This window comes from Centruroides vittatus, unplaced genomic scaffold (genome assembly GCF_030686945.1).
Source record: "Centruroides vittatus isolate TY-2023 unplaced genomic scaffold, ASM3068694v2 contig_1035, whole genome shotgun sequence".
In the NCBI taxonomy this organism is placed as follows: Eukaryota; Metazoa; Arthropoda; class Arachnida; order Scorpiones; family Buthidae; genus Centruroides; species Centruroides vittatus.
Genome location: NW_027120673.1, coordinates 2,126,554 through 2,139,017, shown reverse-complemented (window position 1 = coordinate 2,139,017; position 12,464 = coordinate 2,126,554). Strand labels below are relative to the sequence as shown.

The 12,464-nt window shown below is 27.2% G+C and overlaps 2 protein-coding genes across 2 annotated transcripts in view; both read left to right on the top strand.

The window, feature by feature from the left end:
• LOC136969432 (patched domain-containing protein 3-like) overlaps positions 1–12,464 on the top strand; it is a 330,862-nt gene that overhangs the window by 192,877 nt on the left and 125,521 nt on the right. The gene's annotated exons all lie outside the window — the stretch shown is intronic.
• The window catches only part of LOC136969476 (TGF-beta receptor type-1-like), an 80,058-nt gene that overhangs the window by 24,547 nt on the left and 43,047 nt on the right, over positions 1–12,464 (top strand). The window contains exon 3 of the mRNA XM_067263648.1: positions 7,368–7,525. Coding sequence (XP_067119749.1) covers positions 7,368–7,525 — 158 coding nt within the window. The remainder of the gene's footprint in view (positions 1–7,367; positions 7,526–12,464) is intronic.

Genomic DNA, 12,464 nt, shown 5'->3' with positions numbered 1-12,464 from the left:
AGTATGATGTACAGAGGCAACATACTACTACACTCCACACAGGCAAATGCTATGTTCTGCCTGCCTGTCACAGTAATGGCATAATGGTGCATTTATTTTGCAATATATCGTTGTCACAGTAATTCAGTGAATATAATATATATTTTTTAAATTATATCCTTTTTTTTGTAAGAATTATATTTAGTTAATTATTTTGTTAACTTTTTGCCACTAGATGGTGTTATGTATAACTCAGAAAATCGAATTTAAATAAAAATTACCATATTTACTTGTATATAAGACAAGGATTTTATTCATTTGTCACACCTATGTCATCCTATATGCATGAGCAAAAGATTCTTTGCGTTTTTGCAAATAATTTTTGTGAACCGTGTATTTGCATTTTTTACTGGCTGCTTACCCTCTTGTATTTAAAAACATAAGTATTTTATCCAGATTGTTTGAATCATTGTTGTATATTGTCAGGAGTAAAGATGGATAGCAATAGGAAAAGCAAAGCTTTTGAATTGAATTCTAGATTGAAATTCCAAAATCACATGAGAGCCCACTGTAAGTTTTAATCTATTCCCACGTGAAAACAGATAATTATTTGGAAATCAGAATTCGGAGAAACTCATAAGTGTAATCAACGATGGGGAGTGGATTCTACTGTTAAGAATTGGCAAAAAAAGGTTTCCAATTGTCCAGCTTTACATGAACAAATTATGTCAATTTTACAAGATTTTTTCCTTAAAGTTTAAAATGCCAATAATTTTTGCAGGACAATGTGTGCATTTATGTTCATTTGATATTTACTTGTGATTAAACAAAATAAAATTAGAATTGTATTAATAAATCTAATTTTCTTTATTTTGATCTTTAAAGTCACACCTTGTCCTATATGCGAGATCATCGTATATGTGAGTAAATACGGTAATTGCTTTATAGAAATGCAATCAATATTTTGGGGTGGGATATATGACATTATCTAAGTTAGAAGTATTTGAATGTAACTGTTAAGTTTCATAGCAATTGGTCAAATGACCTAGGAGTTTATAGCAAACAAACAAACATCCTCATTTATATATCTAGATTATATTCCAATCATTCCTAGCAATTAGGCTTAGTCCATACTTTGTTGGGTTCTTCTTATATGACTGGTTGATATTTATGTGCATTTTGATTTATAATCCATAATTATTTATGTAATATTTTAATGTATTTATCTATCGTTGTATTGTAATCAGTTACAGTTTCAAAAAATTTTAAATTATATCTGATCACATGTTGAATAATTTGTAAACTGCATCATTGCACACATGGAACATAGCATTTTAAAATATTTCTGTAACTTGTTTGATGTAAAAAATGGCTCTCTTGCCTGATGGATCTCCCTTAAAGTGGCTGAAAACATTTGTGCTTTCATTAAATTTTATGTGCTGGAGTGAGTGGTGTGGTGTTTTTAATCAACAGTTTCATCTTTTGAGAATGTTTAAACAATTATGAAAATAATTCTAGTATATAATTATATGTAAACTGATGATTAAATCTTTTTTAGGCATCAAATATACTTTTAATACATCTAATATAAACTAAAGTTAAATTCATATAACCAAACATAAGCCTAATTGCTAGATTAATTTTGAACTAAATAATGACTGATCTTTAATTGATTGTGAAAGTTTGGTCTAAAGTTAGATGGAGATGCCATCATTTTATGTAGATATTAAAAATTATAAATTAGTTTTGAATTTTAATTCAATAATTTAGAAAATTCTAAAAGAAAAACCAATTTTAGGAAAAAACCAGTTTTAGGATTGAATCTATCTCTTTAGAAATAGATTCAATCTCTAAAGAGATAGATTCAATCCTAAAACTTGCTTATCAGAGAGACCTATAATATAAGATGAATTTTAGGTAATGTAACTGGTGACATGTGTATCTGTATATAGGAGTTGCAGATTTGAGTCCAGCTCCAGATCATTCCCTTTATTCAGAATTTTCTAAATTATTGCATTATTTAATAAATTCAAAATCAATTTATATATAAATATTACTTTAATCCTTATCAAAGGCTAAAATTTCAGAATGAATTTATTAAAAATTAGTCATAGGCTGTATTAATATGGAAATATACACAGTTTAGTGATATAAATTAGAAATTAATATAAATTTACACACTAGGTATGTTACAATATTAATACATCTGATTGTTGCAAAGGCTAAAGAAAGAACATATTTATGTATAATCAGAGACCATAGGTTCAAGAAATTTGGTATACATTGGATCGACCAAACAGTTTATACAAAAAAGGATTAAAGAACAAAAATACGACATCGCCAAAACAAGATACACCACCGCCCTGGCAACATATGTCACCAACCCCGATGTAGAGTCCTATTTGGACAACACCAGCATTATAAAGAAATCCTTCTAGACAGACCACATCAGGTTCTTGGAAACACTCGAAATTTAGTTATTTATGTAGTGTATTTATGTTCCTTAATTCTTTTTGCCAAGGTATGTCTGGAACATAAATACACAGTGGAAAAGCATCTCAATTCTACCACCTTAGCGGCTTATGCTGCCAAATGAGATATACAAATAAAGTGGAATGAGGCCAAAATCATTAGACCTGTTAAGAATCCTAACACTGTTAGGTTCTTAGAAATGTTGGAAATTTTTAAAGCCAACCAAAAATTATTTTGTATCAATCATAGGAATGCAAACATCTTACCTATGGCATGGTAAGATGTCAAGGAGCAACTTGAAGTAAGAAATGAACCTTGTATGAAATGTAACCTGGTCTTAGTCCTTGAATCATTTTTGTTTAGCCTATATTTATCTTCATTATTATTTTTATGTTTATTTGTAATTATTAATTGTTAATTTTAATGTTAATTTAAATTTTTTCTTTCTCTATAATAATGTTCTCTTTAGAACATCTTTTAGTTTTTAAATTATTTCATTGAATTTGACATTCTTATGTTTTTTTTTAATTATTTTAAACGGTGTAATTCACTGGGAAAGTCCTATCGTATTAGGTTGAAAATGTTATGCTTTATTAAATCTACTGCTGGAGTCACAAGATGATCTGTTTACTACTGTTTCTTATTCTCCAGTTAGATCTTATTTATTTATTCCTTTGTACAGTGACTGTGGGATGAATATAATGTTGTGAAAACAAGTTATGTAACTGTTGTCTGTATGCTGTCATGTGTTTTGAGTTTTGTGATAGTGTAGTAAATACAGATGATACTTGTTCATTTTTGATGTCCATTTCATTCGTTGGCATGGTTTACCTGCTTTAGTGGTCTGTGGCTGGATTACCTCAGAAACATCAAGGTTTGGCCAGTTTTCCACAACTGGTGTGGGCATTGCAGTAGCCATACTTGGACAGGTGCTGCTTTCACCATTGGTGGCCAAGGGAGACTAATGTTGCCACCTTTTCAAAATTGCTGACCCGGACAGCAGGTCAGATTTGTTTGAACAGAAGTCCCCGACGCATGCACAGTGTCATTTTACCATGTGAAGAATAACATGCACGCCAGTTCTAAACCAGTTAGGGACTTGTGTAGGAGCAACTTAAATTAAGAAATGAAATAACTTAGCTTTAAAGAGCTGAGAAGCAAAAAAAAAAGGGTTGACAGATTGCAATGTATGTCGCATAAGATGGCAAATTAACTTTCGTTGAGAGTGTGAAAGTCTTTTGCTGTTAAAATAAAGTAAATTTTTAAAAATATTTGCTAGTACTTGTTTCATCATAATTTCACAATTTCTATGAAATCCCAGACAAAATTAATTGTTAACCTAGACTATCCAGGTGAAAACTGGATGGGTAGCAAAACTAAGGGAGACTATGACATATTTTTGAACGTGAGCCTCTACCTAACTTATGAGTGTGGACCTTATTAATCCAGGCAATGTCCAAACCAGTATTACACTTGGGTTATGTTATCACCATGGTTAGATTTCTGCAGATGTTGATTCAGTCATTCATTCTTGGATTCATTTTTCTGCACAGACCTCATTGGCATGGGTAACCCTATAAGGAGCAGATGCTCCATCTGGCACAGCTCTATGTATGATTCATCAGAATTACTGTGCTCTCTCACCACAACAAGGAGGTGACTGGTGAGAGAGTTATTATTATTAATAGATTCTTGTATTTATAGGATAATTGGTTATATTATTATGTTGTTAAATAAGTTTAAAGTTATAGAAAAATTATTATATTAAGAATTATGTTGATTTTTTTTCTTCTTAAATCCCTTAAAATACAATACTGGATATGGAATTAATTCAATTAAAATAATAGTTTTTACTTTTTTGTTATTTGCAGTATTTTAAGTTATTTTTTAAATAACTGTTTCTGTTATATATATAAAATATTTACAAACATTTTAAAATTTTTGTTGCATATTTTTTTTATTACAAGTAGGCTTTTTTTTTATTTTTCTTTAAAAAGTTAACTTTTGGTTATGGTTTTAACCTTAGTCTAGTTTTAGCCTGGAAGTTAATTCATTTATTGAAAGTCACAAGGCTATTATCGTATCCTTTACATCTTAGACTTTTTATTTAATTTTATATCTTAACATATTCAAAAGAAGATAGGAGAGGAGTATATAACAGAAACAGAATCACTTAAAAATGATCTTGTACAAATACTGAATCAGTTAAGAATATTTATAAAGAATTATCCAGAACTGCAACAAAAGCTGTTGTTCATAAAAATAGCTTATTGTTGTAATACAAATTATTTATATATAATTGCATATCAAATAGTTTATTACAAAAGTATAAATTTTATTTACACGTGTATTATTAGGAATCTAATTATAAATAATTTAAAATATGTTAAGAAAAAAATTTTGTAATTTACTAAGATATTTTTGATTTGTGAAAATTGATCTATTGCTTGCTGATTTAAAACTATAAGAGATTGTTTTTTTCATTCTCAGTAGATTTTCAAATGTTTGCCATTAATGATTTTAAATATAAAACACATCAAATACCACCTAATTTTAAATACATTTTCAAATTGTCAGTCTTAAAGTAATCAGTTATTTCAATTTTAATTCAAAATATTTGGGAAATCTATTCAGTTTATTTTAATTTGAAATTATTTTCAATTATTAAATGTTTTTATAATAAATAATGACAAATGCATTTGAAAATCTAGTAAGGATGGGAAAAATGATTCCATTCAAAATGCTGAATTCTGTTCACAATTCTTCAGATTGCAGTGTAAATATATAATATTAAAACACTTTACAGAAGCTTCTTAAATAAAAATTCCAGTAAGTCATTAACCATAGAAAAACAACCTTTTTTTATCCTCCCTCTGGATCTTTCTCGGATCAACAGTTCTAGAAAATGCATTAGAAAAGCAAAACATTTAAAAAAATTCAACAATTGCAAAGATATTTGAAAAAGTGCTATAATTCTAAAACTGTTGACCTGAGAGGGAGGATTGAAACATTAGTCTTTCTATGGGTAATGACTTACTGGAGTTTTTATTTCAGGTGGTTCTGTAAAATGTTTTATTACTATATGCTGAATTCTGACATTAACAGTCTGAAAAAGTACAAAATCCCAAAATGAAAATATCCTGACATGATGATAATCTACAAACTACTAATAAAATTGTTTGTGATCAAACTTTCAGCTAAGACAAATGTATTCAGTACATTATATGAATATGATTAAATTATTTGACATTGTAGATGCATTGCTCTTCATTTACATGTTTCTAAAGTAATTTTATAATATAGTAATTATATTATGTATTATTGAAAAATATGATGCTCAGTTTTTAGTAGAGTTATTACTAATTATTTTTATATTTATAATTTTATAAGACTATATCTTAATTTTAATGAAAAATAACATCTTGCATACTTTTCTTAATAAGAATTAGCATTTATCACATCAAAATTTTTCACTACTGAAATATTTTATTATTTGAAGGTTATTTTATTTAATATAGTAGAAGTTCCATAATTCCACATTTTGTGTATTTACAGTTTAAGATTTTCAAAGCTAAAATTCACTTATTCAAGGAAATATTGACAATTTTATGTTTATTAGAAAAGTTTTAATACCAAAAGGTCATCTGTGTTGCTTAAGAATTAACAAAAGTAACAAACTCAATTAAGAAAGAATGATGTTTAATCTGTTTAGTATAAACATACTATGACACTATGATGAAAAGGTGATTAGAGGGCTATCCATATTTAGCGACGGACTTAGGCCCTATTAGAAATGGAAAGAAGAGTTAAATAAGATAAGAAGCTAGAGGGAAGAGGAAATAAAGAGAAATAGGAAAGTGGGAAAAGGAGCAACCAGGGGGCCCCACGGAACCCCATGGGCGTCTGCATCGCCATTCATTTAAAATAAAAACATATTTACATTGGAATACATAACATTAAAATGGTTACATAAAAGATACAGCCTGACTTGGCTGAGGTATAAACATACTGTAGTAAACCACAGTTTTGTCTTCTTTTTGTCTGTTAACTATACTAATGAATTGTATCTCATAATTTCTTGCATTATTTTAGTATGTGCACTTAAGTGAATAGTAAGCATTATGGTTAACAATAAGTAAAGAGAATGTCAGTGTTATAATATCAAAAGGTAATTTTTCTATCCTTACAAATCAATAATTGTCATCTAAACAAAAAAAGAATAATGGTAAAATATCCAAAAAGTCAAAGAATGTTGTGTCCGTTAAAAACAAATTTAATGTGTTAGATTATTTTCAGGAAAGAAATTTAGCAGCTATTGTTTCTTACACTTTCATTGTAAATGAGTCTGTTATCAGATACGTTGTAGAAAAAAGAAAGAGATTAGAAATATGATAGCAGAATTTTTTTATATAAAAGTACTTTCCAATTTTATTTATTAATTATATACTTTTTCAATATATTCCTTTTTCCTGTATTCACAGTAATTCATGGCAATTTTACAGAACATAAAGGTTATCTTTATGAGTAAGAAGTTTCTACTATATTATATTCATCTGTCAGAATATTAGGCTTGTTGGGATTTCAGCACAGGTTATCAAAGTGGAATTTAGCATATTGTTGTTTTACTTTTTAAGATGCTGAAAATTCATGAAACAATCTCCAAAAATATTTTAGATTAATAAATAAATTGTAATTTTGATAACATTAACTTTATTTTAGAAATTAAAACATATTAACTCTTCTTCTTATTCTGTTTTTATTACTAGAATATTCTGCTTAAAATAAGATAGTAAAGTAACATTAATGTTGTGCTCAAGACTAATTAGATGATCATCCTAAGTTTTCTATGATGCTTTATAAATGTTGTCATAAATAACAACATTTATAAAATCTTGTCCATTTATTATTCTATGTAGGTGCTTTCAAAAGCATGAACTGCATCCCCCAGAAAATCCTGTTGTTTGTCATCAATCAGAAGGTAGAAATACACAATTTGTAATTAAATGCTGCAATGGTTATGACTACTGTAATCGTGATCTTTTTCCAACATTAGCACCCCCTACCACCACCTCAGGTAAGAAAAGCTATGTATTGAATCAGATGTATTGAACTTAGTTTCTTTTTCATTAATTCAGGTGTTTACATAAAGAGAAGCACTTTCCTCCAGACAAACCACATATGTGTCTTAAACCCAAGCCTGGAATCATAAAAGTCACAATCTGCTGTAATGAATATGATTTTTGTAACAAGGACCTTCATCCCACACTCCCTCCTGACCATAGATTTTCAGGTGGGTTATGTGAGCTGCAATGAAACAAACAGGAAATAGCTTTGGAATAAATTCAATCTGTTTGTGCAAGCTTGCTGTGTTGTTCATTTGAAATTGCTTTGCAAATAAATTTTCTCTGTACACAATTTTTTCATATGCTTTGTGACGTTTTTGCATTGTTATTGCATGACTGCATGCTATAGAGATTTTATTGCATGAATATAATTTTATGTTAATAATTGTTTAGGTGTCACTTGATGTATGTTTTATAAAACGTTTTTAAAAATAATATTAAAATTACGTACCGATGTGAATGAAGTTGTTAACTATATGATATCTGTGAATATGAACAATGTTGCCATTTCCGTATAAAAAATATTAAAAATTATTCAAAGAATACATTTACAGAAATTCATTTTTTATGTATTATAATTTGGTATTTAACATAAATAAAAATAAAACAAATTATTTAAAGATGTAGAGATGTTAAGTTTAAATCTCCTATTTAAAAATACATTAAATATATTTATTTTAGTAATTTTCATAAAAGCACACGTAATAACATAACATGAACATTTTAATAAACATTGTTTTTTGCTTGGAATATATGAAATATGGAACATTTGTTGAAGAAGGTAATGTTCAGTGAACTGCATCATACAAATTTAAGATAGATAAATTTCACACACAGTAATGTTTATTTTTTATAGTAAAACAAGCAAATGTTTATTGTGATGACATCACAATGCAGGGCTGCACTCTATCATAATACTCTCAATTCTAGTAGTGTCTTGCCCCTGTACATCATACTATTCCTGTTAACAAGAGAATCATGCCAGTCATCTAACTGTTCTGGAGAAACTTTCTTAATTGAAATAATGTGATTTTCAGTCCAAACATAATTAATTGGGATCTCTAGCTCCTAAACTTTCCATATCTGGTCTCAACTTTTCTGTATCTAACTCTGTTTTTAGAGATTAAGGGAGAGAGGAAGGAATTTATAGGTCTGCAATTTTTGAAAATTGCAGTCTAATCACTTTTATTACAATATATAAGAAACATTTTATTATTAGATAAATTAATCCAAAATGATTTCAACTAGAAAGGAATATTCAAATGCAAAAATTAAGAACCATTCAATTCTAAATGTTCTCATTCCCAAGAACTTGTGCTAGATATTCAAATACTAAGAGTTTTCAGATCACACACAATAACAATTAAATTTGAGAAATAAACTACTGTTTCACTCTGCTGTTGGAAATTCTAATTATATTACAGTAATACAGAGATCATGTTATTTTATGATCTGATGTTTCAGGGAATTTAATTTTCTAATGAATCATTAATTTCAATCTCTATAATTACTAACAATGTTAATCAATTTGTTCTTGAATTCTCCGTAATAGATAGTTACTAAACTACTCCACATCCATACAAAGAAAATTGGCAGCGTTCGTTACTTTATCCTCATTGTTTTCAATGAATTACATTCATTTCTTGTTCTCAAACTCTGTTCTAAGAAACTCATTAAAATCTTACAAGTTTTTGATTCTATTCTTGGTTAATTCTGACAAATACCTTGTGTTTGTATATTCCTTGTCATGTGATGTTTATTTTTCTGAAATGATTCAAACTCATTCTCAGAATACAGTTCAGAAGTGATTATCATAACACCATGATATGATTTTACTCATTTGCCTGCAACAAGTGGAATCTTAATTTTTTTGTTTTATTCAGGTTAAATTACATCCTTCATACCCAAAACTCTCCAACTTCCCCATTAAACAGGTTTCTGGCTTATAGTAAAATTTAATAGAAAAATTGCTCTGTTGCAAAGTTTTATATTTAGGCAAGTTTGTTTTATTCAGGTTTCATTTTAGATAGGTTTTACTGTATATCTTTTAAGACATTAAAGTAATCCCTTATTTAAAAATACTGATAAATTATTTTAATTTGTAACAATTTCTTTTATTTAAAAAAGATAGTCCAAAGATAATTATCCTGAGAACTGTTAAATATTATGTGCAAGATGAACTTCACATAAATTCATTACTTTGTAAGAAATTTATGTGAAGTATTAGTGTTTTCTGTAGTTTGTACTGCTTCATATCTTCAAATTTTGATTGAATGTTTTTAACAAATTACAAGAGGAAAATTTTTTATCAGTTTGAGATTTTACATTTATTATTACTATTCTTTCATTTGGTCTTGAAGTAGCATCAAACGAATTTATTTCAGAGGTGTTAAAATAAATTCTTTAAATCTGCAAATGAAGAAATAAATTTAAATAAAAATTTATTTTGAATTTTTATTAAATTAGCAGATTTAATCTTTACTGTTTAACCTTTGAAGAAATTAAGAAGTTTGATATGTTTTTTAGAATATTGATTTTAAAACAAAAAATTACAAATTTTTATTTTATCACCATTTAGTCATTATTTTATATTGAAAATTTATTTTCTCTGTAACATAATTATTATTTATTATATTTTTCTTGTTATAAAATTTATGTAAATTATTACATCAAATGTTTTTTTTATCAATCCTGGATAAAGACTGTTAATCATCTAATCATGAAATAAAATGCAACTGTATATTAGTTTCAGAATGGTTTTTATAGATTTTATATTGGACAATGGCAACTTCATTTGATTGATACTTCTAATAAATAACATGTTTTTGCTATTTTAAGATTTTCAATTTTTTTTTTAAATTTCAAAACAAAAAGTTATGGTAAGTTTTCAATTATTGTAAATGAATTGTCAACTGTAAATATATATATACTTAAATATTTTAGTTTTAATTTGACTTTGCTTTATTCATCTGTTTATGTAGTTTAAAGATTATTAAACAAAAGAAGAGCAAATTATCACAGTGTGATAATTTGCTCTTCTCTTGCTTAACCAAAGATTGGCGTGAAATCCAACCCTCGAATTCAATTAACTTAAAGATTATTGTTATCTTTTTAGCATGTTTCAATAAATGTGACCCTAGTTTTAAATATTAATTTAAATTTTGCATGTTATTGTTGTAAAAAGTTATTGTGTAATAGTTTATAATTACTCTAGTTTTGTACACAACTTTAAAATGCTTGATTTTAGATATCTATAGATGACTTTAAGCATGTACTTGTATTTGGTGATGGATTGCATAACTTGTTTATGTTTATTTTCCAATGCATCTCATATCTTTTCTTATAGCATGCAAGTTTTATGGTAGATAGTTATCTAAAATTTGCTATGGGCATTTATCTGAAGACTGCTAAATCTTAATTATGTACCTTTCAGAAACTATAACTATAAATATCTTTAAAAGTAGGCAGGTGTTTGAATTTCATATGATTGCTCTTAAAATTGCCTGTTCTATTTTTGTTATTTTAAACACAGCAAGCTGGCAAAATCTAAAAGAAAAAACAATCATTAATGAATCAGAGAACTAGTATCTTGGAGGAGGAGGATGACAACTTTTCAATTTTCACTCAGATGAGCTGAATCAAGAATTTCATGACAATATTAATTCAGTTTCCTTTAAAGAAGTTTGATGCAATTTTCACTCTCCAGATTCCTTTTATATCATATGAAACCCACAAATAAGTTAAACAGAAGTAAAAACGAAAGGAGTAGAAAAGCCATAAGTTAACGTCAAGTAATACAAAACCAAAATATATTGACATTTTATCACAAATAAAATATTTTTTAATATATTTATTAATTTATTTTAATGAATAAACTAGTAAGTACAAGTATATTAGTAAAATTGTTTTCAAAGATTCATGATTAATATAATTTATTATAATGTTTTAAATAAAAATAAATATTATATTACCTTATTTTCTATTTAATATTGCAGAAAATGTTGCATTAATAATTTTGATATTTTATGTATTAAAATTATATATACGTATATTATATATATATGTATTGAGAAGTGATGGAAAAGTATATTTTTATGTTTGAAATGGTTTTAATATAGGTGTGTAAATAGATTCAAAATTTTAATCATTTGAGAAAATAACTAATAAATATACACTGGTGCCTCATATTTTGAATTTAATTTGATTCAGGAGGTCATTTGAACTCTGAATCAGTTTTCCCCATTAGAAACAATGGAAAGTGAACTCAGAGACCCTAAACAGCACCCATTTTGATAAATGTAAACAGCAAATACACATAATTCAAGGTAAAAATAACAAAATTAAACATGAAAACAATAAATAAAATACATACTGTATAATAGAATAAAAATTGCATTTACCATATTTTTGTGGAATGACTGGCATGCCAGTTTATCCAGGAAACCATGAAATCATATATTTCTGTATGGTAAAAACCAACATTCTGGTTTAAGTGAGATTATACATTCCTCTCTAGAGGGCACATTAAAAAAGTGAACGAGTTATGTCACAGAATACAAACTTGCTTGTTTTTATAACTGTGAAACTGTCAGCATTACGTTAAAAACTACAATTATATGTTTAATTTCTTCATTTTGTCTTTTTTCTAACAATATAAAATACTCTTGGAATTCCAAAAGTGCTTTTCTTGTGTGAATTTTATTGTTATTTCATTCAAAAACATAAAAATAAACAGTAAATAACTACTCGCCACACTGAATTAATGATAATGACGCGTTCAGAACCAAATTATCGTGTGATAAAAAACATTGAAAATATTCATTTTTTGAGTAATTTGGTTCTGAGTGCATCATTATAAAAATAAACATATTAAATTTAAGAAACTTGCTG